The 26445-nt window shown below is 36.0% G+C and overlaps 1 protein-coding gene across 1 annotated transcript in view; it reads left to right on the top strand.

Annotated features, from left to right (window-relative positions):
* Positions 1-26445, top strand: part of LOC123316425 (dynein axonemal heavy chain 3) — a 2043583-nt gene that overhangs the window by 1295677 nt on the left and 721461 nt on the right. Inside the window, exon 37 of the mRNA XM_044902499.1 lies at positions 2139-2399. Within this exon, the coding sequence (XP_044758434.1) occupies positions 2139-2399 (261 nt within the window). The remainder of the gene's footprint in view (positions 1-2138; positions 2400-26445) is intronic.

The following is a 26445-nucleotide window of genomic DNA, read 5'->3' as shown; positions in this document are numbered from 1 at the left end:
GAAAATTTTCCATCCAAAAACCTCGAAGTTATTCTTGTTTCAGCGGAGCTCTATTTTCGATTTTTTCTTCGAATTTTCCCGCTCAGAGAGAATTTTCCAACCAAAACTGAAAAATGCTACATCAAAATAACTTGAAATTTTCTAAGGAATCTATTTCTGCAATAAAAAAATGGTGTTCTAATTTGAAAAACGGAAGTTGACGTCATTTCCGGAAAAACCGGAGGTGCTCATGCCTTGAAAATATTTTAGATTTCATCAGCATCGTGAAATACTTATAAGTGCTGAATTTCATGAAAATACGTTCAGTAGTTTCCCGTATATATATATATATATATATATATATATATATATATATATATATATATATATATATATATATATATATATATATATATATATATATATATATATATATATATATATATATATATATATATATATATATATATATATATATATAAAAATAAATATATATATATATATATATCACCTCCAATAACTCGGATTTCATCAGGACAATCTGCAGGGCTGATGAAAATAAAACCCCATTGCAACTATCATCGGGGTCTGCGTCACTGCTGGGAGTCACTGAGGAGAAGCTGCGCAATAAATGGCACTCCAAGGCATTGCATGGTAGATACCCAAACAATCTGAAAAACGAAGCGGTCAGTGAGAGGGATTCGCTTACTTACCTTACATCTGGGTACCTGTTTCCCGAAACTGAAGGTCGAATTATCGCAGTGCAGGACCAGGTTGTTGCGACAAGAGCATTTCTCAAAAGAATAGCAGGACAGAACCTGGCAACAGATCAGTGCCGAAAATGTAATCAGGCAACCGTGCACATTCAGCACATAACCTCCTCATGCCCCATACTGGCGCCCAGAGATTACTTAGAACGTCATAATGCCGTATGTAAATTATACCATCAAGCTATAGGTATGAGAGTGGGACTGATCACAACCGTGAAAGCAAACCACATTTACCTACCGAATGATGTGCTCGAGAACAAAAGGTATAAACTGTACTGGGACACTGTGATGACGACTGACAGACCAGTGAAGCATAATAGGCCTGATATAGTGCTACTCGACTTAGAGGAAGGCAGTGTGAAGATCATAGACATAACTATACCTGCAGACGAGAACATCGAAAAATCCTACGCTGAGAAGGTGTCAAAGTACCACGACCTTGCATTTGAGATGAAGCAAATCTACAGACTCAAATCAACATGTATCATCCCTATCATTATCTCGGTGAATGGACTGATAGAATCGCATCTGCCAGAGAACACCAGGAGGTTAGAACTAGACCATCAACTTGTTAGCAAGGCGCAGAAGGAGGTCATTTTGGGGACAACCCGAACTGTAAGAAAGTTCCTGACTAGCACGTAAGGTCGCTTTGACTACTTGAGTCCGGCGTCCTTGCGGTACTACCCGTGAACGACGGAGATTTATATATATATATATATATATATATATTGTATCTTCCTCCGGGGTACTACAAAGAACAGTTCACAATCATGATTGGTTCTTATAACGTTGGAGATTATACTTACACAAATGCGAGATTAATATAATATTTTTATGTGAATGCAAACAATCATTCTATTACAAGAAGGAATGCAAATCAGGGCAGTGAGGAGTCTCAGGTTGGCTCCTCCCGGAACTGTTCAGAGGTACGACCTGTTGGGGTTAGATGTGGAGCGAGCGGCGCATCTCCCCGAGATGGCACCGCATCACTATAAACTTTGTGATGAAACCCAAGCTATATTTGTCGAAAATGATAAATATACGCCTCAAGGGACATAACCATACGGTGAAAACCATCTGGAGAATGTTATCTCTGTCCATATCCCAAAGTTTATTAATGAGCCGAACGTCGATAAGCGCGCAGAGAGTATCATCCGGTTTCTTTCCGGTGCTGAAATGAACCTTACCACAATACCCATTCATATCAATGTATACCTGGGCACCGGGTGAATACTCGACAGTAAAACCATGAACCTAAGTAAGAGCTATTTTAACACTACGTTAGTTCTAGTGATATGCCATCATCGTTAGACCATGATAAACAATTCATTTCAGAAAACCTTAAAATTAATACTTAAAATAAGCAGCTGACAATTCTTTTGTCCGCAGGTTTACGAAATGGCCAGATGATGCTTTAGAGAGGGTGGCAGATATGTTTCTTTCAGATACCGACATCGATAAAGAAATGGTAACGAAGTGTGTATCAATTTGTCAATATTTCCATGTGACAGTTCAAGAGTTATCTGAAAGATTCAAGACGGATAAACGCAGGATAACTTACATAACACCGACTTCCTACTTGGAGTTGATCCAAACTTTTAAAAGTTTGTACTATTGGAAGGTAGAGCAAATAACTACACAACGGAACAGGTGAGAAAATAGCCTATTTCATTCATAGCGCTTCTTCTCAAGATATCAAATTTGAGATGTTTATTTCCAATAGGAAGAGCAACACAGGATTGATCTGTATTGGATCACATCAGAAATATTTGGTTCAGCCTACTTAAGAATAATAATATGAGAATTCGATAACTGTTCAAATTTACGTGATACGGTCCTGCATATCGAATTATATTTGATTGCAGTTCAGTGGTTTTAATTTCCCTTCAAATTTGAAAAACATCCTGTTCGCCATGAAATAATTTTCTCAAGTTTTTGTAACTAGAACGGAATAACGTTGACACTCATGAAATGTCGTTAATGTCATAACGCCGTTGCCACAACTAATATCAATTAATATGACAAAATTGCCGAAAATGTATGAAGACAGGGTTTAAGGAAGTGGGACGTGCTATTTAGGATTCAGGTCCGCTCATTCAAATAGAGGCAACCCGATAGGTCTATCAAGTTAGCCCGGAAATTGTGGCATTTCAAAAAAAAAAATTTTCCAATGCAAAGTGCTGGCGAATGCTGAAGAAAAAACTGAAAAATCTCATATAGATTTCGAAAAATCGGAAATTGAATTTTCTGGGCCAACTTATGTGCAGCCCGGAAAACCTAGCATTTTTTATCGATATTTTGAAAATAGTAAATGCTAGCGAAATGCTGGCGAATGCTGAAGAAAAAACTGAAAAATCTCCTTTAGATTTGTGAAAAATGGACATTGAATTTTCCGGTTCAACTTATATGTAGCCCGGAAAATTCAGCATTTTTCATCGATATTTCGAGAATAGTAAATGCTAGCGAAATACTGGCGAATGCTGAAGAAAAAAATTTCATATAGATTCGTGAAAAATGGATATTGAATTTTCCGGTTCAACTTATATGTAGCCCAGAAAAGCCAGCATTTTCCATCGATATTTTGAAAAAATGAAATGCTAGCGATGAAAAAAAATGCTGTCAAGTGCTGAAGAAAAAACTGAAAAATTTCATATAGGTTTGGAAAAATTGGAAATTAAATTTTCTTGGCCCCCTTATGTGCACCACGTAAGTCAGCAATTTTAATTTCAGTACCACTAGAAAAATGGATGATTAAATTGGCCAGGGCACTTTGTTCGAAGAAAAACCATTTTGATGAACAGCTTTATTCTTCCAGCAGTAAGACAATACCTCCTTTAGTTATTAGTTGGCCGTGACTAAACGAAATGATTCATTCATTCTTTCGCTATTGATGTTAACTCCAAAATACGACATTTTTAGTCATCGAACAATAAATCATATGTTTGAGTTCTAACAGAGGTTAGTGTAACAGCCGTAACAGGGTACCATACAAATGGGCGTATGATACAAGAGCTTGGGGAACAACCTTCGTAAAAAACCCTGTCTCCCCGTGAATAGTGTAGTGATGGCAGATTGGTTCACAGAATAAGCTTTTAATACTGAAGGTTTTCTTTCCATTGACATAAAAAATTCTCACAAAATACCTCCATTGTATATTCAATGATGATTGCTAAATAATATAGATATAGAGAGAATATAGAGAAGCAACTAGTGCATAGTGAAAAGGTGTGTGACAATTTAGTATTATAAATATATATAAATGTTAGCAAATGTTAATTTGACCCCCCTTAAGATATACTGATAATGTCCGACGACGAATGTCGAAGGAAGAATAAGAGTATAGAACCTATGCTCTGTGAACTCTGTGCTCCAATGTTACCTGCTCTCTCTTTGGCACAGGCCGAACAGACATTACTTGAACTATCTTGTCGGGCGATACGCTTTGTACCTGACCCTGTGTTAGAGCACCTCCACGTGCTAGATAACCGACCGCCATCTTACTTTGTGAATAAAAAGTATCAACCACCTGTTTTATTAATTCTAACATCAGAAGTGGGATTAAATTTCTTCTTTCGAGAAAAGAAATTGAGGATCCAATTTTGTGAGTGAAAATCGTTTGTGTTTTGTGAGAATCTACAAGAATAAGCCAAAATGGACCAGCAAAATCTCAACAAAGCTCCCGAAGAAAGTGAAGCCATTTCGGAAATGTGGATAATGGAGAACCAGGCCCAACTTCAAATGAAGATGATGGAGTTGCTAGCCAACATGTTTAGTTTAAGGAACGACACCGACCACGTGGTGACCGCATAATTATCGTTAGCCCAGTTTGACCCCGACGATACATCCTTTTCAACCAAGGAGTGGATTGAGGAAGTTGATCGAATTAAATTCGAAACAGGTACGTCTGATACTGTTGTAGTATTAAAAGCTGGGCAAGCCCTGAAAGGCCGTGCAGCCAAAATTTTTCAAAATTGGAAACCGATTGTTAGAAATTGGTCAACATTTTCTAGGAATGTAGAGATAGCGTTCCCTGAGAAAGGAACTCCGGCCACGAGGCTTAAAGCTAGCATGTTGATAAGTAGTGCAAATTTTAGTTCGTTAGTAGAGTATGCTCATGCCAAGTTGAATTCGATCAGGAAACTTAGATATCACTAATGTAGAAGTTAAGAATAGATTATTAGTGCAAGAACCTAAGAATGAAATGCAGCAGCTGAAATTGCCTTCTTCATAGGATTCCGACGCTCCATATTAGTCTCAGGTAATAGTAGAAAACTACAAAAATGAAGCAGCTACTGAAAACAGAATCGGACAAAACCTTTCATGGGAATTGTAGGAACTGTGAAAAATTTAGGCATAGAAAGTTAGATTATTGTAAAGAAACGTTGTTTTAATTCTAATCCTGAAAATTCCAGTCTTGAATGTAATTTCTGTGATAGAAAGGGACATACTGCAGATTTTTATTTTGTTAAGAAAAAGAGAGAAACAAGTTCAGTTAAACTTTAGTTACCCAGTGTTCGTAACAATCAATTAGCACATTAGATTTGAATCTAGACTTGTCAGGATTGGACGAGCGATTAGTAAAGTATTGAATAAATCGAATGTTGTCAAATAACAAAAATATCAAGCATGTCGACTAACTTAGTCGGAACATACCTAGTGAAAATAAGATACTGGCGCTTTGTTATGTTTCAGGAAAATCAAAACCAATTGCAAAAGTTTGATCTGTTTTGTACGTGAATTCTTATGAAGATTTACACAAGACAAGCGCTCTCTAGAATGTAAAATGTTCCCGTTGAGCAATCCAGGAGTATAGATTAACGGTGGCAGGTCTCGAACATCAGGTTAGGTTACCGATTGATGTTAATCAGAAAATTTCCATGAAGGTGACATTTATTGGACCTTTCGAAGTGCAAGCAGTCCTACCAAACGATCTATATGCCTTGAGAAGAGTAGGAGTCCAGAATAGAACCAATGAGATCTTGGCCTAAAAAAAAAGCAAATAGTGATGAGTGAGTGCTAGTTTCAATGATGCGCCATGATGAAGTGAAATATTCTCCTGTCCATCAGATTTTATGTTCTATACTGTTCCTTATGAGATTCTTATTGTTATGTTATGATCCATTGTATTGTCTCATGTTCATTTTATGTTGAATGTTTTCCAAAGCACTTGAAATTCCATGATAAGTTTTCGGTACTTTGAATACGAATATGTAAAATTGACAAGTAAGGCCCAGACGGGATGTCGCTAGTGCCCCTAACTCTGTGACAAGTAAGGTCCGGACGGGAGTCCCTAGTTGAGGCTAACCTCTGTTCAATTTCACAGTTGTGATATTGACAAGTAAGGCCTAGACGGGAGGTCGCTAGTGAGGCTAACTTCTGTGCAATTGACAAGTAAGGCCCGGACGGGAGTCCCTAGTAGAGGCTAACTTCTGTGCAATGTCACAAACCTAATTTAACAGTTTATATGTTGTAAATGACAATTTTATCAACTTTTGAAATTCCAAGTGTTTTGCTGATCTGATCTGTAAACAGTAAGCGGTGGTGGTTTTTTTCTCGCTTGGCTCTTTTTTTCACCTATAATAATGCCGCAGCGCGAGCCAGCGCATCAAACAGAGCCATGTACACAAAGATTCAACTGTTTTATGTTTACAAGCACCCTTTAACAATGTTGTTTGATATTAAGATATTGTTTATGCCTAGTAAGTGAAACGAGGACGTTTCAGTGGTCAGTATGGCCGTGTTAGCAAATGTTAATTTGACCCCCCTTAAAATATACTGATAATGTCCGACGACGAATGTCGAAGGAAGAATAAGAGTATAGAACCTATGCTCTGTGAACTCTGTGCTCCAATGTTACCTGCTCTCTCTTTGGCACAGGCCGAACAGACATTACTTGAACTATCTTGTCGGGCGATACGCTTTGTACCTGACCCTGTGTTAGAGCACCTCCACGTGCTAGATAACCGACCGCCATCTTACTTTGTGAATAAAAAGTATCAACCACGTGTTTTACTTAATTCTAACATAAATATTTTTTTTTGTTCTCCACCTTTGTAGGGTTTGGCCATGATGATGCCGGTTCCTTAAGAACAAGGCATTTCTCATTCGCTCAGTAGGAATCTTCGAACAATCCTGGTGGTCCACAGAATCACCTCCTTCTGCGCGTCCTCGATCAATCTCAATATATATATATATATATATAGAGTCTTGGTATTTATTGAAAAAGCGACAAATATTTCTCTCTCTCTCTCTCTCTCTCTCTCTCTCTCTGTATATATATATATATATATATATATATATATATATATATATATATATATATATATATATATATATATATATATATATATATATATATATATATATATATATATATATATATATATATATATATATATATATATATATATATATATATATGGCATACTTTATTGCGTCTCCCAAAAATACGCTACCTAGGTGGAATCTGATCGAAGTATATTAATCTACGCAAAAAATTACGTAGTATGGTCCTACCATTAGTGCGTCCGGCGCATCTGGTACAGTAGGATTATTCGAACTCGATGTGATCGTATTATAACATTGGCTCCAGTTATTACAACTTTCATCTTTCAAAACACCTCTATATTTATGATGGCTATCATCCTTAGTTTGTGGACTGCTCACTTGGGGAATCGTATTTCAGAATGTTTCAAACACTCTTTAAGTGTCTTTTTGTCAAGAAGAGCTTTAGTGATTATGTAATAATTTTAAAAACGTTCTATATTTCATTTTCGTTTTTTTTAATAACAAATGAATGTGAGAGAGTGGTGCTCTGGAGATAACTTAAATTAGGAATGCATCAACTGCACAGTTGTTAGTTCATCCTACGAACAATTTGGCAGTCTGGAGAGTCAACTACTCTCTCAGGGTAGTTAAATGGACGGCGAATACAATTCTCGAGTTCGATAGAAGAGTTTGAATATGAATCGTAGCCTGCATCCTAGCTCTTCGATATACAAGGACTCTCTTTGCTTATAGGAGGACGAAACCATTGAGCATATCCTCAGTGATTGACCTAGGGGAACTCATGAACTACTCCTCCTCTGTTATCACCTCTTCCCTTTGGAAGATGGCACTGGAGGTAGAAGTTTAGCTCTTTGAGCTTGTTCGTGTGCCACAATTGACCGCTTTGGTCGCGGTAGCAGGTCTGGGGGATTCGTCAGATGCGCCGAACAAACTGTAACTCTAACTCTTCGATACAAAGGATATACTTTCCTCGAATGCAGGAAGACAGGGGTTTCAAAGTTTGCAATACCAACATTATACACAAAAGTTGGAAATGGAATAAGATTATTGAGAGGTCAAGACCCACTCAAGAGAAAAGTAGCTCATCATAAAATCAAAGTCAAAGAGCTGGAGTGCTTTGGAGAAGCTAATATCCGACATATGAATGGATCTTAGGCTAGCAGGAAAATCTATCACGCCAGCAGAACAAAAGATATTAGAAAGCCAGATTAGACAAGCAAAACTGAAGTTTTCATTCGAATATCACTTAAGTATATTAGCACTTTATATATTTCGAGAGATTGAACGAACATGAATTGCTGGAAAAATCCTCTTCTGCTTTTCTGGAGTCGACTGAGCTGATGTCGGTAACGGGAGGATTTGTTCATCAAGATGGAGTGATACTATAGATACTAGAATATCAGGTAGTATAAGAAGAATATAATGCAAGTGGTCACCTCAACATCTTGCAGGGCTAGCCGTGATCGACGAAAACTCTTATGCACATCTTGTCCGCTTGCAGAATTCATACTTCATCAGGGTATATAGAGACACACAATGCGAATTCCTTACTTCCATCTGAGACAAGTTTATGGCATAGACAAATAACCAAAGCTCTCATTTGTACCTCCAAAGACCAAAGCAGTTTTTGAGAATGATAAAGCTCGCATAGGCTTTTTCAACAACTTGGCATATTGCTCGATAAGGTTCTGCCAGAAAAAGAGCTCAAAGAATTTCTTGTGTTGTATTCCCTTCGCTGCCAAAAATAATGTGGTAGTGATCGAAGAACAGAAAAGTGAAAAATACAAAGGATCAATTTTCGAACAGGGGGCTTCATACCCAGGGCATAAAGTTTGAATGGTAAATCTGATTGATGAATTTTTAGATGTGAGAACTAATAACGTTACTGAATTGGAGATTATTCTGGCCTGCAGAACTCTGGCAGAATGAAGAACTATCTCAAGAACGTGGGGACAGCACCTGGTTCTGTCACTAGGGCAAGAAAAGGGGTTTTTGGACGTGACAATGGTCAACGCAGCCTCCAGAAGAAGTGTTAAAGCTTGGGAAATGGTGACCAAACCATCAATCTCTGACGATAGGATAATCGAATATAAAATAACAGAAGAGGAACTGATCCACCATTAAGATCCATCTGAAGCACAACTTACAATTTTAGAGGCCTTCTACTCCAGTTATCCACTGTCGGAAGTTTGAACAAGTGAGGATGCATCTAATTAATCCTATTCGTGCATAGGCTCATGCTGACGATTTTAAAATCTTTAGTGATATAGGCTCTATTGAAGACTGCGTTTCCTGCAGCGTGCTTTGTGGACTCATTCTTGATTTGGTGTGGCAGAAATCAACTACCATTGAGCATTTTTGAGTGCAATGTCGCAACGTACACCAGGAAAAAGAACTATTTATTGTATAGTTATAGTCTTGATAGCAGCGTCCTGAGCAAAAAAACGGAGATAAAAGATCTTGGCGTTCTTTTGATCAAAGTTTTACATTTGTTCCCCATGTTAATCATTTACTTGTTATGAGGCCAAGAATGTATGAATTCATCGTGCGTAATAACAGATATTTGCTGATCCGGAAACCATGATTTTGCTGTTCAATACATTCGTGACGTGCAAACTGGAGCTTGGATGCATTGCTTGGAACCCAATATACGATTGCCATACACATCACAATGGCATATATTCCGAGAGCTGGCGACGAAAATCGGCAAAAGATTTGTAATGGATCATAATTAAATATGAGTTAGTTTTGATGGTGTATATGAATCAGCACCCACGCTAAAAGGTCAGGTAGTGGAACATCTGACGGCGACGCTCTTTGATTTATATAAAATTACAATATCCGTACTTTGGGGTGACTGCTGACTGTCCCTCTTCTATTGATATGTGGTTTGAATATTTTATTCACAAATAATATATGATATTTGAGCATCAGTAAATGCAGTTTCAGCCAATAAAATTCTTTTGAAACAACATCGTCAAGTCAGCAACTTATGTGGTGTACTGACACACCGCGTTTCACTAAAATGAGATCTGACCACTTTTTCAAGTTTTCTGTTCTATGAACTAGTGATAATTTTCAATCATTACAAAATACTTGTAGAGTGTGTTGTAATTTCATATACCTATATTAAAACGCGTCGCCGCTAGGTGTTCCACTACCTGACCTTGTGAGTGGGTGCTGACTTATGTACACCCTCAATACTAAATCATATTAAATTATGCGCCAGTACGAAACTTTTGCCGAATTTCGTTGCCAGCCAGCTCTCGGACTAATGAAGGCTATTCAGAGAAGTTTTTTCGAGTAAGATCATGCTGTTTTGTTGAATAAATTCGGTGCAGTTAAGCTTGATGTCAGAAAGGGCGTTGTTTGTTTGAGGTTCCTTCATGGACCCATGAATGGCACATCTACTCACTAGAGTAGGATTTCATGTACGACGCCCAAGTTCTAGACCCGTACGCTTGTTCAACCTTACTACGCCCAGAACAAATATATTGTTTCAGTCATCTGTATATGATTTGTTCTAAATTCAATCAGATCTCGCATCTCTGTGATATACACTTTGACAGACAGTCCTTATTAATTAAAATATTACAAGGACACTACATATATACAAGAGTTTACATAATTTGTAGAACTTTTTAATTTTTGTGGCAATGTCACTTCTAATCCCACAGCATTCAGAATACAAAAGGTCATTGCAAAAGGAGTAATCAACCCCACAATATCGCTCAATAAGCCAGACGGATAATTCACCGAAGGAGAACAGGAACGATCTTTCAGTTTTCCCAAAACAACCTTCACAGGTAGTAAACCCATAACTAGAATCGATACAGCAATATAGACCAAGAATCCTCGTAAGGAAGATTGGGATATTTAAAAGACGATGTTTGGAGTGGGCAATGAACACCTTCAATCTATATAGATCAACAGAAGTGTAAAGAAAAATGCTAGAAGATATTCGTCTTCATCTTCTGAAGATAACTAGAAGCTGCTTAGAATGTGTCATATACACAGAAAATGGAGAAGGACAAAAGTTCCCATCACACCAAAATGGGGAGCCACAATCTTCAAGAACAATCAACTCAACATCGTTTCTATTGAAGACGATGAAGAAAGTAGTAGATAACAACATAAGAACATAGAATCTGGAGAATACACCAATTCACAAATGCTAGATGGCCTACAGGACGACCGATCAACAAAAACTGCTCTGTATGACCGTATCACTCTATAGCTAGGTTCCTGATCCCTCGGGAACTAAAGGAAATGAAGAGGCAAATACTCTTGCCTCTAGCAACAAGGGAAGTTGACGTTTATTCATCCAGTGAAATAAAAAATTTTCAATTCACAAGTGAAATAAGATGACATAAGCATAAGCGGATAAAGCGATACCTTTCATGTCAATTTGAAAATCCGATAATTCTCTGGAAAATGTTATCGTTTGATTTCTAATTGAAGTGGAATAAAATTCAAGTGAGTTATAATTTTTTTTCATTCGAAAAAATAATAATGACATATCAGTTAAAAGAACACCATAAGGGCACTTCAATCGGACCTGCTATTGCTCTAGAGACAGAATCCAATTCTTCACCTAGCAGACTTTCGGGATGACCTTGGAGCCTAGGAAGCTAAATAATTTCAGTTGTGCAAATACAACTCGGTTTACTTGTATACACAGTTGCCAGATTTAGGACGCAACATTATGCGTCGTGTGAAAGATGTATATTGACTGTATATCAGTTTTCATCATTTGAAGCGCCCTCGAAGCGGAATTTGCGTGAACTAAAAATATACTTTAGGTTTCATGAGACGCACTCTACTGCGTCTCGAAATATGTTTTTCAACATGGAATAACTCTTTTATCAAAAGATGAATGAAATTTATAGTTGTTCCAAAGATAGCTCTCGATAGCTCAAGCTTGAGTAAACGGAACAAAGAATTTTCTTCTCCGACTACTTTCCCGATACTTACTTTATATATATATATATATATATATATATATATATATATATATTTATCCAGCATACTATGTTGCGTCCATACATTGTCTTTGGGCCATACACTATTGCGTCCTGAATAATACTGCGTCCGTATACCGGACGCAGCATTGTTTTTCAAAGTTTTCTCTGGTATTTCGAGGGATTCAACGACAGGGGTGGTCGCAAATCGTGAAGAACGTCGAGAGCTACCTTTGGAACAACTAAAGATTTCATTCATCTCTTGATAAAAGAGTTATTCTATGTTGAAAAACATATCTCCGGACGCAGTAAAGTGCTTCTCATGAAACCTAAAGTATAGTTTTAGTTCACGCAAATTCCGCTTCGGGGGCGCTTCAAATGATGAAAACTGATATACAGTCAATATACATCTTTCACACGACGCATAATGTTGCGTCCTAAATCTGGCAACTGTGTATACAAGTAAACCAAGTTGTATTTGCACAACTGAAATGATTTAGCTTCCTAGGCTCCAAGGTCATCCCGAAAGTCTGTTAGGTGAAGAATTGGATTCTGTCTCTAGAGCAATGGCAGGTCCGATTGAAGTGCCCTTATGGTGTTCTTTTGACTGATATTGTCGTTATTATTTTTTCGCATGAAAAAAAATTATAACTCACGTGAATTTTATTCCACTTCAATTAGAAATCAAACGATAACACTTTCCAGAGAATTATCGGATTTATAAATTGACATGAAAGGTATCGCTTCATCCGCTTATGCTTATGTCATCTCATTTCACTTAGGAATTAATTTTTTTTTATTCCACTGGATGAATAAACGTCAACTCCCCTTGTTGCTAGAGGCCAGTGTATTTGCCTCTTCATTTCCTTTAGTTCCCGAGGGACCAGGAACCTAGCTATAGTCATACGGTCATACAGAGCAGTTTTTGTTGATCGGTCGTCCTGCAGGCCATCTGGCATTTGTGAATTGGTGTATTCTCCAGATTCTATGTTCTTATGTTGTTATCTACTACTTTCTTCATCATCTTCAATAGAAACGATGTTGAATTAATTGTTCTTGAAGATTGTGGGTCCCAATTTTGGTGTGAAGGGAACTTTTGTCCTTCTCCATTTTCTGTGTATATGACTCATTCTAAGCAGCTTCTGGTTATCTTCAGAAGATGAAGACGAATCTCTTCTAGCATTTTTCTTTACACTTCTGGTGATCTATAAAGATTGAAGGTGTTCATTGCCCACTCCAAACATCGTCTTTTAAATATCCCAATCTTCCTTACGAGGATTCTTGGTCTATATTGCTGTATCGATTCTAGTTATGGGTTTACTACCTGTGAAGGTTGTTTTGGGAAAGCTGAAAGATCGTTCCTGTTCTCCTTCGGTGAATTATCCGTCTGGCTTATTGAGCGATATTGTGGTGTTGATTACTTCTTTTGCCATGACTTTTTGTATTCTGAGTGCTGTGGGATTAGAAGTGACATTACCACAAAAATTAAAAAGTTATACAAATTATGTAAACTCTGCCATTCAAGGCTCCATGAAGGAACCTCAAACAAACAACGCCCTTCCTGACATCTAGCTTAACTGCACCGAATTTATTTAACAAAACAGCATGATCTTACTCGAAAAAACTTCTCTGAACAGCCTCCATTAGTCCGAGAGCTGGCAACGAAATTCGGCAAAAGTTTTGTACTGGCGCATAATTTGATATGATAAGTATTGAGGGTGTACATAAGTCAGCACCCACTCTCAAGGTCAGGTAGTGGAACACCTAGCGGCGACGAGCTTTGATGTAGGTATATGAAATTACAACACACTCTACAAGTATTTTGTAATGATTGAAAATTGTCACTAGTTCATAGAACAGAAAACTTGAAAAAATGGTCAGATATCATTTAAGTGAAACGCGGTGTGTCAGTACACCACATAAGTTGCTGCCTTGACGATGTTGTTTCAAAAGAATTGTATTGGCTGAAACTGCATTTACTGCTCAAATATCATATATTATTTGTGAAACAAATATTCAGACCACATATCAATAGAGGCAGTCAGCAGTCACCCCAAAGTACGGATATTGTAATTTTATATGAATCAAAGAAGGTCGCCGTCAGATGTTCCACTACCTGACCTTTTAGCGTGGTGCTGATTCATATACACCATCAAAACTAACTCATATTTAATTATGATCCATTACAAATCTTTTGCCGAATTTCGTCGCCAGTTCTCGGAATATATGTCATTGTGATGTGTATGGCAATCGTATATTGGGTTCCAAGCAATGCATCCAATGTCCAGTTTGCTCGTCACAAATGTATTGAACAGCAAAATCATGGTTTCCGGATCAGAAAATATCTGCTATTACGCACGATGAATTCATACAATTTTGGCCTCATACCAAGTAAATGATTAACATGAGGAACAAATGTAAAACTTTGATCAAAACAACGCCAAGATCTTTTATTTCCGTTTTTTTTTTTTGCTCAGGACGCTGCCATCAAGACTATAACTATACAGTAAATAGTTCTTTTTCCTGGTGTACGTGGCGACATTGCACTCAAAAATGCTCAATGGTAGTTGATTTCTGCCACACCAAATCAAGAATGAGTCCACAAAGCACGCTGCAGGAAACGCAGTCTTCAATAGAGCCTATATCACCAAAGATTTTAAAATCGTCGGCATGAGCCCATGCACGAATAGGATTAATTAGATGCATCCTCACTTGTTCAAACTTCCGGGAGTGGATAACTGGAGTGGAAGGCCTCTAAAATTCCCTGATCGACTTTTTGTTCCAGATCGTAATGCGAGAGGTTGGGCCAATTAGTTTCGAACTGTTGTAAGTTTTGCTTCAGATGGATCTTAATGGTGGATCAGTTCCTCTTCTCTTATTTTATATTCGATTATCCTATGGTCAGAGATTGATGGTTTGGTCACCATTTCCCAAGCTTTAACACTTCTTCTGGAAGCTGCGTTGACCATTGTCACGTCCAGAACCCCTTTTCTTGCCTTAGTGACAGAACCAGGTGTTGTCCCCACGTTCTTGAGATAGTTCTTCATTCTGCCAGAGTTCTGCAGGCCAGAATAATCTCCAATTCAGTAACATTATTAGTTCTCAGATCTAAAAATTCTTCAATCAGATTTACCATTCAAACTTTATGCCCTGGGTATGAAGCCCCCTATTCGAACATTGATCCTTTGTATTTTTCAGTTTTCTGTTCTTCGTTCACTACCACATTATTTTTGGCAGCGAAGGGAATACAACACAAGAAATTTTTTGAGCTCTTTTTCTGACAGAACTTTATCGAGCTTTATTGCGTGTATATATAAGCTTTTTCAACAACTTGGCATATGTCAAGTTGTTGAAAAAACCTAATTGCAATATATGCGAGCTTTATCATTCTCAAAAACTGCTTTGGTCTTTGGAGGTACAAATGAGAGCTTTGGTTATTTGTCTATGCCATAAACTTCTCTCAGATGGAAGTAAGGAATTCGCATTGTGTCTCTCTATATACCCTAATAAAGTATGAATTCTGCAAGCGGACAAGATGTGCATAAGAGTTTTCGTCGATCACGGCTAGCCCTGCAAGATGTTGAGGTGACCACTTGCATTATATTCTTCTTATATTACCTAGTATTCTAGTATCTAGTATCACTCCATCTTGATGAACAAATCCTCCCGTTTCCGACATCAGCTCAGCCGACTCCAGAAAAGCAGAAGATGATTTTTACAGCAAGTCATGGTCTTTCAATCTCTTGAAATATATAAAGTATATGTTTACCCATATGATATTCGAATGAAAACTTCAGTTTTGCTTGTCTAATCTGGCTTTCTAATATCTTTTGTTCTGCTGGTGTGATAGATTTTCCTACTTGCTTAAGATAGATTCATATGTCGGATATTAGCTTCTCCAAAGCACTCCAGCTCTTTGACTTTGATTTTATGATGAGCTACTATTCCCTTGAGTGGGTCTTGACCTTTCAATAATCTTATTCCATTTCCAACTTTTGTGAATAATGTATGTATTGCAAACTTTGAAACCCCTGTCTTCCTGCATTCAAGGAAAGTATATCCTTTGTATCGAAGAGTTACAGTTACAGTTTGTTCAGAGCATCTGTCGAATCTCCAGACCTGCTACCGCGACCAAAGCGGTCTATTGTGGCACACAAACAAGCTCAAAGAGCTAAACTTCTACTTCCAGTGCCATCTTCCAAGGGGAAGAGGTGATAACAGAGGAGGAGTAGTTCATGAGTTCCCCTAGAACCAGCCTGAGCGAACCTTGTCTGCCGCTGGGCAGTCACTGAGGATATTCTCAATGGTTTCGTCCTCCTATAAGCAAAGAGAGTCCTTGTATATCGAAGAGCTAGGATGCAGGCTACGATTCATATTCAAACTCTTCTATCGAACTCGAGAATTTCATTCGCCGTCCATTTAACTACCCTGAGAGTGTAGTTGACTCTCCAGACTGCCAAATTGTTCGTAGGATAAACGTAGGATAAACTAACAACTGTGCAGTTAATGCATTCATAATTTAAGTTATCTCCAGAGCATCACTCTTTCACATTCATTTAATTTAAAAAAAAACGAAAATGAAATATATAACGTTTTTAAAATTATTACATAATCACTAAAGCTCTTCTTGACAAAAAGACACTTAAAGAGTGTTTGAAACATTCTGAAATACGATTCCCCAAGTGAGCAGTCCACAAACTAAGGATGATAGCCATCATAAATATAGAGCTGTTTTGAAAGATGAAAGTTGTAATAACTGGAGCCAATGTTATAATACGATCACGTCATCGAGTTCGAATAATCCTACTGTACCAGATTCTAAAACATATGTGGCAACTACGCTGGACGCAACAACATGCTAATGGTGAAAGATTGAATAAAATTCGGACGCAGCATTGTGCTACATATGAAAACAAAATATACGCCGGACGCACTAATGGTAGGACCATGAAAGGACGCAATAATGTGCGTATATCAACTTCTTTATTAATAAAGATATTTGAGATCTGAAACGACCAAACTACGTAATTTTTTGCGTAGATTAATATACTTCGATCAGATTCCACCTAGGTAGCGTATTTCTGGGAGACGCAATAAGGTTGCTTTTTGAAAGGACGCAATAAAGTATGCCAGATGTAATATATATATATATATATATATATATATATATATATATATATATATATATATATATATATATATATATATATATATATATATATATATATATATATATATATATATATATATATATATATATATATATATATATATATATATATATATATATATATATATATATATATATATAGTTATAAAGTGTTAATACCACCTCCAAAATAGTAACTCGTTTAACGCTCTCACCTCATATATATCGCTGTCACCTCCGAAATCGGAGGTGACAACGTTTTGCCTTGTTTTTTAGCTTGTTAGATTCAGGAGGCTTCAGGGACCAACATATCAAAAAATCGTTTTGAGGTCACAACGCACCCCGTTTATGTACTGAACAATCTTTTAGTTCGAGTGTATATCACTGGCGCTAGTGTGCTGAGCTGTATATCGAAGAATTGCTCTGGAAGACTCTTTGCTCGTTAGTACCTCCGAAAATGGCAACGTTGTATTTTCAAAGCAGATGTAGACAGGCGGAATATAAGTATACGGATGAATTAACTGTAGAGAGGCGCAGCGCGCTATCTCCTCCATAATTACAATCCAGGCGGCATATCTCAACGATTTTTTATCGCATTTATCTGTAGGGGAAAGAATCACGTGAAAGAAAACCAATCTTGGCTCTCTCGAATGGAATTATGACTGTTTATATTTCATCGTGTGTATCTATGCATCCGTTGAACTTCTTTCATCTCAAGCTAAATATTCAGATGTAAATGGTGATGAATATTCAAGGACAATGAGCCATTCCGAAAATTTTCATTTCAGAATCAAGAGAAAAAATGCTACAAATTTTACAATATCACAGAAATGAACAACGTCGGCTAAACCGAATGTTGGACATTGTTGTGTTATTTCAAATGGAACGCTCTATATATTTTTCTTAAATCGGATTGCTCAATGATTTCGAGGAATCCTTTGCTCAGAAACACCTGTTTTATTATCGATTATGTTTAATTATTGGATTTTCCCGAAAATTTGAATAGCTTGTACCATCTCTCTGGTTTAAATTTTTTAGGGATGTTTCATAAAGAAAATTACCAATTATATCGAAACAAGTAAGATTTTATGAAGAATTATCCAAAACAGATTTGCATTTTTCGATAGATCATACAGGATGTAAGGGAAAAAATAAACAAAATTGAAGTCTTTTTGAAGGCCTCGAATCAAAATATTTTGAAATTGCAACCATATTTTTGTCAAGACATGATGAATCTACAAAATAAAGTTAATGATATAGATACATACTCGGATACATATGATTGATTGGTAAATTCCAAAAAGCTATAATGAACAGCGGACACTATGATGGACGCATGATGAATGGAGAAAGACAAAAGTTAATTCAAGTGTTTTCGCATGAAGTTTTATTATTCAAAATAAATGATGATTCTTATAATTAACAAATCAGGTGCAATTGAAATTTTTGTTTTGGTCTTCGAAAATAACACATATTGATTAAACTTCCACTATCCAAAATAAATAGGTACATAGATAAAGTAAATCTATATACAGCATATCTGTAAACAAATGCGAAGGACTAAGGGAGATGCTTCCTCAATGAAAATAAGCGGGGGTGGTTCCTTTAAATTTTTTTCCAAATCGACAGCTCTTCCAAGATACAGCCTTTGGAAGGCGATGACGAGTTTACAGTTTTTAATTTTTTGTTACAGGTTCTGAAAAACACTGAGTCATAAAACTATACATATTATGAAGCACTGAGTAGATTGGTACCAGTTTCAACTTCGGCAAGCTCGTAGTTTAGGCGGTAACTTGCTATCGATTTTTTTAATGTGTCTCTCCCTTAAATTCAAAAAGTTATGTTAAAATGTTGAAATTTGAGTTATTATGCTATTGTCTTAAAAGTGTACGAAACTAGCAGGTCGGGGGATCCAAGATTTCGGGCCGATTCACCTTAAAAAAACATAATAAAATGAATTTCGTGAATACCGAGGCTAAAAACCACTATTCTCCGCTATAAAAAACTAGTATTATTCCAATAATATACTGACTTAATTAATGCTACGTTGCTATTACTATAAGGCTCGGTTGTTCAGTTTAGGATTAGGCCAAGATTTAAGATGATTCTAGATTAACAAGACAGAAATGAACTGAAATGTCAAAATCAATCTAGGATAAACTTTAATCCCGAACTGAACAACTGGGCCTATTCATGTAGAGTTTCGGATTTTGCGAGAATCCATTACTTTTTCTTCAAAACAACAACTGCGCTGAAGGAAATGTGATTGACTATCAGCGACACATAATATCAACCATCTAAATTCTGTAGTCTATACAAATTTTTTTGAACTCTCATTATATACTATGTAGCAGTCTGATACTGAAATGAGTCATTTGACGAAATGAGTTGTCAGTTTATAGACCAACATTTTCGAAAGCTATTGATCTATTAATTAAATCGTTCTATAATTGGTCCTAAATTGACAGTCGTATTGTGAACAACGATATGCAGCGGATCATCTAAATACGAAATAAATTATGAAATGTTTCGGATCATGAGGCTAATTGAATAAGTATCTTGTTCGTATCTTTTGTTGAACTTCATTATTCTAAATATTCTTCAATGAATGAAAATATAATATCAACACACATAATTTTTTGATTTATTCGTCATCTAATCATTAAATGAATCGTTTCCCGAAAAGTTTCTATTCTTGAGGCAAATAGAATATTGAATTATTCACATCATTATTTGCCGAACTCAAAGTTCTGAATGAATTGAAATCTAAACTTGACAATATACGAAATAATTTTCGCAAGAGTTTCAATGGAATCTGAAAATTTTCATCATTCTGGAGCATTCTGGACATCAATTATTTTCGAATCTTCCATGGAATAAATTCAATTTTATCCAATATAACACGCAAAACGAAATATTACTCGAACTCGGCATCTTGAGCAATTCGTTCCTAAAAAGCCCGAATCAGGTAGAAAAGTTTGAACCCTTCATATCAGCGTTAACACGTGTTTTGCAGTAAACAGATGTTGGGCTGAACGTTTCTCACAACAAGAACAATTTGAATTTTCATATGACGGTACAAGGAGGTACAGAGTGTTTCACAAGTAAACAGACAAATGAAAACCGTGAATAGAGGGCATTGAGCTGAGTTCAAAATCACCCCATATACAGGATGTCCCAAAACTAGTGGATCAAACGTCACACCACGATAGAGTAAACCAAATATTATCGAATGACACCAACATTAGTTCGACGAAAATGTACCGTTTCCAGAATAATCAGAATTTTAATAAAATACCTAAAGTTGCGATTTTCGAACTATTTTTCTCAATAACAGGGCCAGTTTGTGAAAACGGAAATCGATATTAAATTATATTGAACTAAGATTATTGTTATATCTCCCCTAATTCAAATTATTTTAAGTAGTTAATCGATAACCATAACCTGAGTAAAGGTAAATTGAAACAATTGTTTTTACTACATGATTTTTGATACTCAGAATAAACACGGGTGATAATATGGGAGAAAAACGCTATCCTCAATCACAAATTGGCCTTGTGATTGAAAAAATAGTTCGAAAATCGGCAACTTTAGGTTAGGTTTTCTCAGAAACAGTACATTTTCGCTCAACTAATGTTGGTGTCATTCGATAGTATTTGATCTGCTCTATCGTGGTGTGACGTTTGATTCAATAGTTTTGGGGCACCCTATATACAAGTTTCTTCGGGGTTTCTTTAAATTTCTCGAATTTCCGTTTGGCTATAACTCCTGAAATTCTTGATCAAGTCGACTGAAAATTTATATTTAGCCTTGAGTTGTTAATTTCATTGGAACAGAGCATTAAAATTCGAAAAAAATCAGGACCGGGCTCAGTGAGGCTTTACTTCACTTCAAACTCATAAAAATACCGTGTATGTAGTTTTTTAATCATAATTTTAACTTTTTTGTTATCTGCATTATTATTGTCCCAAAATGAATTGATTTTTGGGTTGTCCCACCTGTTGATCATATTCTAGAAATAATTGTTTTGGTCAGACGCCTCTAAGGAATAGAGCACTTCATGAAAATGTATTTAGAAATTCTTAATTGAATTTTTTTTTCAAAGAATATTCTGTTGAATGTGTTCAACAATTATACCTTATTCGGTCTTCAAAATAGTCATTCACAATGATGAAATGTTTCAAAATTTATAATGCCCAGATATGGATGGAGAAACTACGCTATCTTGAAACTAAAAATTAAAACTTGATCTTCAGAATGAATCTATTTTTCTATGGACAACTAGTTGTGTGAATAAAAACAAAGAAAGAAATCGCGGGGTGTCAGATCTGGATATCTAGCATTCCAATGTTGGGGTCCTACCCTTCTAATGAAATGACCTGAAATACTGATAAATACTTCTGCTGGTGCATGAATATCATCAATGTTTCAATAACAAATTGTAATAGGACCAGACCAATCCATAGATTTCCATAGATCCAATAATGACTATAACGGAATCAGTGAAGAGTTCGAAAGTGCATTCATCATACTTATTCGAAGTGCCAATCATTACCTTCACTAAAACACCAAATGAGGTGAAAATCAGTTCGGAAAATTACTTCAGTTCCACGATGTCCATAAAAAGCGATTCATTCAGAAGATATTAAGTTATAATTATTATTTTCATGATAGCGCAGTTTTTTATTTCCTTTTTTGTTCATTATCAATATCAAAGCTTATTATCACTGTAAATGTCTTATCTGAATACCCAGATATGCTATAAATATCAAAAACAGATGCAAGACATATATTGAGAACGAAAAACTTCAGTTGAACATTTCCAATTCCATTTTTAGATTTCGACATTTGATTGGCGATCATATTCATCCCATTAATTAATGTGAAGTAAAAGTCAATATGCAGCGCTGTTTTTTCCAGAGGCATTTCACCACCAAACAATTATTCATTAAAAATAATCCACTGATAAGGCATACCAAAGTTTCATTGATTTTGAGAAAATCAATGCAGATACCTGAAAAATTCAAATTTATGACGAAAAAGACTACAGAGTGTTTTGCATGAGTTTAAATTTGAATATAGCCTCAATGAGTCCGGTCCTGTGTTCGTCAACTTTTAATGTTCTCTTTTATTGAAACTTACAAGTTTAAGCGGATAATGAATTTTTAGCCGAATCCAACTAAAATATTTGGAGTTATAGCCGAACGAAAATTCGGGAAATTTGAATAAACTCCTCTGTATATCGGAGACGGAATAGCTTAGACACACATATGAGGTGTTTTTGAACTCAGCTCAATGCCCTCTATTCACGGTTTTCGTTTGTCCGTTTACTTGTGAAACACCCTGTGTACTGAAAAATCGCAAAAGACTCCTGGAGCAATTGAAAAATGCCATTAAATCAAGGAGTTTCTTTTGATCCGCTATGATGAAAAGTGTCAATATCCAGTTATTATTATTATTTGGGGTGATTAATCGAAAATCTACAATATCTCGAAAACCAAGGCACTTTTACAAAACGTAAAATATATTTATCTAAACCGTCATAGAGTCCTCTAGCCGGAGGCTCCATATTATCCATTCATTACGCCACAGCCTGTATAATTATTATTATTATATCAATGTATTGAAAATAAACAGACATCAATACAAGCCAGTTGTTTTTTTTTGAAGGTGAAGCTCCTATTGCTTCAAACTTCTTTTAATTATTTTGACTACCCAGACTACCATTCACGCAAGATGATTTTTGTTGAAGAATTCAACATTCTTGTGATTATCCGTTCATTTCTTCAAGAGATACCCATTCCCTACCACCTTTGAGTATTCAACTCAACGCTAACACTGCATCAAATGCATTTATTCTTCGGGTTGATTTTTTTGAATTCTAAGAAGATAAACAACAGTAACTCTGCTCAAACTACTGATCACTTGTATTTTCCATGTAAATAAATAGATTTGGTATGTCTTCAATCAGTTTGTATAAACGTCAGTTATGTTCGTTACATATTTTCGACTTAATATTTTCCGAAGTGATTTGGCATTGTGATTAAATACGTAATTACTGAGAGTCTCACGTAGAACGGACTAAGTAGCACTGATTCAAAACTCAAAAATGTTTTGACAAGCGTCTCAACCCAACATTTTCGTACCATACAGAGTGAAAGGTATCCAATTTCCATGGCCAATCCAGTGCTATAATAAAAGTAAATGAAGTATAGAAGCTGAAAGTAAAACGTATATCTTTGTTGATTCATTCGGGAAAAACATCCCAATGGAGTTCCTAATGTCGTGAATATAATGCCCAAAAATTAGATTACTATTTCATACCAGAACAAATTTGGTAAAATTGTCTTTGGAATTAATCTTATATGTCACGAAAAATTTCATTGTCATGTATCATTCATTTTGAGACCTATATGGTATTAAACTCCCCTATCGGACGAAGTATCGTAGACATAAGCATATTTATTCAAAACTGTTAATATTCATGAAGAAAAGATAATAATTTCTGACCAAATTCATTTACACCGAGATCACGAACCTTATCAATCAAGTATTAGCGTATGAAGTTCATTAATATCAGTATCGTTCTCGAACTATTTACAGGTTTCAATAAGTGTGAATGAATCGGAAGAGCAGCTGTATTCTATATATGAGTAGAATTCAAGCTGCCTTACTTTCTGTCCTCCTAAAATCTGGCAACGTTGCGGGAGGTGAGAGCGCACTAATAATAAGAAATATATGCGGAGGTAGTAAGATCTGATTCGTTTGAAGAAAAATTTTTCGATACAAATCTTTTCCCCTCTTTAGGTACCCCTGTTATTTACCTTCCCCTCTACATATATAAGCAAAAATTATTCCAATTATATAACTCCTTCACCCGGAGGTCAGGTCGCCCAATGAACTTAACGGAGGTAACAACGCACTACGGGTTCATATATATATATATATATATATATATATATATATATATATATATATATATATATATATATATATATATATATTGTAAGTAAGTATCGGGAAAGTAGTCGGAGAAGAAAATTCTTTGTTCCGTTTACTCAAGTTGAGTAAACGGAACTTTACTTACTCACCTTTTATCACCGCTTAGTCAAAAGTTATCTTATATTTCAATATATATATATATATATAAAAAAACAAAAAAAAAATTTCCCTGTAAAGAATATCATCTCTGCGTCAAAAATTTTCTGTTGTCGTCGTTAGAAATCCATTCAGTACTGTTATTAATAATATTCCGAATGTAACATATTCATAATGATAATTTAAATATATCCAAGAATTTTTTTCTCATTCTTCAATATAGGCATGTACCTACATATATTTATCCGTGGATTATTATAAGCCCCACAACATGTGTGAACTCAACACTTTATCAGTTATTCGCATTCATATGAAAAAAGTAAAAACAAAGGAGACTATTTTTCTGATATTTCGACAGAGGAGGCTTCTTTCCGAAAAAATCATTTCGATGTCGACCAAGATGTATTACTAAAACTCTGCTTATTGACTGAACTGGGTATCCACTTTGTTCATGATAACATCATCAAATTGGACAAATCGAATTCATCACAAGTCAATATTTTGAAATTCCAATTTCATTATTGATTTTTCACTGGTGAAAAGAAGGAAATTCTTCTTAGAAGAATCAATCACTTTGAATGAAAAAGAACCTTAGGAGGTATCGAGGCAGAATTTCATATACGAGAACAATGAAATTACGAACTGCGTCAGAAGTCCGGAAACCACAGCAATGGTCTGAAATTAGGTAGGTGTTTTTTTATATTTTATTTTTATAATATATAGTTATATATGTGGATACCAATCCAATAGAAGTGGTTCACCACGTCTGCTATCAGTTCATTTACGTTCATTTCCCTTGGATTTACTGGGACACTGAATTTGGAGCCCAATCCAAGAATAGTCTTCACTTCTTCTGGTATCTCTGTCTGGGACAAATTTTTGAACCATTTATCTGGAACTTTAAAGTCCACCCTATGTACCCTTTCTTTCAGTGTTTGAATCTTCCGGAGATTTGCATTTTCAATTTTATGAAATATTTTATTATATTATGTGATCTGTTGACGTTTGAAGAATTCTCTCAGTATATATAACTATCAAATATAAAAAAGGAATTCCATCCATCGTGAATACTTCGGTTACTCTATCAAAAAACTAACACAGACAGTGAATGAGTGAAAATTTATTTACACCAATACCCAGTCCCTAATTTCGAAACTTCCTGAATTATTGGTCTTCGTACAGTCTTACAAACCCTCTATAATTTTTATTTCCGAATCCTGGCTCCGACCCTCTGTAGCAGATTCCATCGTTAATATTCCGAATTATCAGCTTTATAGAGCTGATAGTACTACTACTGTAGGGTATGGCGGAGTTTGCATTTATCTGAGGGATGATATATTTTTCTCTTCTACAGTCTCTATACATCACGTTGATGTTCCTGGAATTGATAACATTTTTCTTGATATCATGATTGGTATTTTCCAGTTGAATATGGGGTGTGTCTACCGTCCGAGAGCTAGTCAATTTTACAGTATGTTTTCTGCCCATCTGGACTCTCTATCTAAGGAGAAAAAAAATCTGCTTATTACAGGAGACTTCAACCTTCCTGATATTAATTGGCCTCTTAGCAGCTGCCCGTCTATCCAATCGGCTTCATCTTTTTATGCGGAAATGGTTCTCAACTCGAGTCTTGTTCAACTTGTGACCAGCCCAACTAGATTCCGTGGCGGTCAGATTCCGTCTCTGTTGGATTTGATATTAGTTAATGATGAGGACCTCATCTCAGATATCAACTACCTACCACCATTTGGAAAATCTGACCATTTAACACTTGAATCTAAAATACAGTTCACTGTATCGAAGAAAACCAACATTGACAGGAGGACGATTGAATGCATTGATTATGAGTCTGTGTCACAGTGCTTGTCTGATGTTGAATGGGAGAATGAATTGGGGGACCTGGATGTGGATTCGATGTGGTTCAGGTTCCTGGAAGTTGTTGGACATGCCGTTTCGACGAACACCTCACGCAAGGAAATTGTATATAATGTCTGCAAACCATGGATTGACATTGGCTTGGTGAAGAGAATCCGTCAAAAGAAAACTCTTTGGCAGCGATTCCTGCGCAGTGGACTCGATTGTGACTACCGTATCCACCGTTCTTACTCTAATGTCCTGGATCAAGAGATAAGGAAGGCTAAGAGGGAATATGAGTCCAAAATTGGATTTAGCAGTGACCGAAAAAAATTCTTCAAATATG

This window comes from Coccinella septempunctata, chromosome 7 (assembly GCF_907165205.1).
Source record: "Coccinella septempunctata chromosome 7, icCocSept1.1, whole genome shotgun sequence".
Lineage (NCBI taxonomy): Eukaryota > Metazoa > Arthropoda > Insecta > Coleoptera > Coccinellidae > Coccinella > Coccinella septempunctata.
Note: the sequence above shows the minus strand (reverse complement) of the source record. Positions and strands in the feature narration are given on the sequence as shown.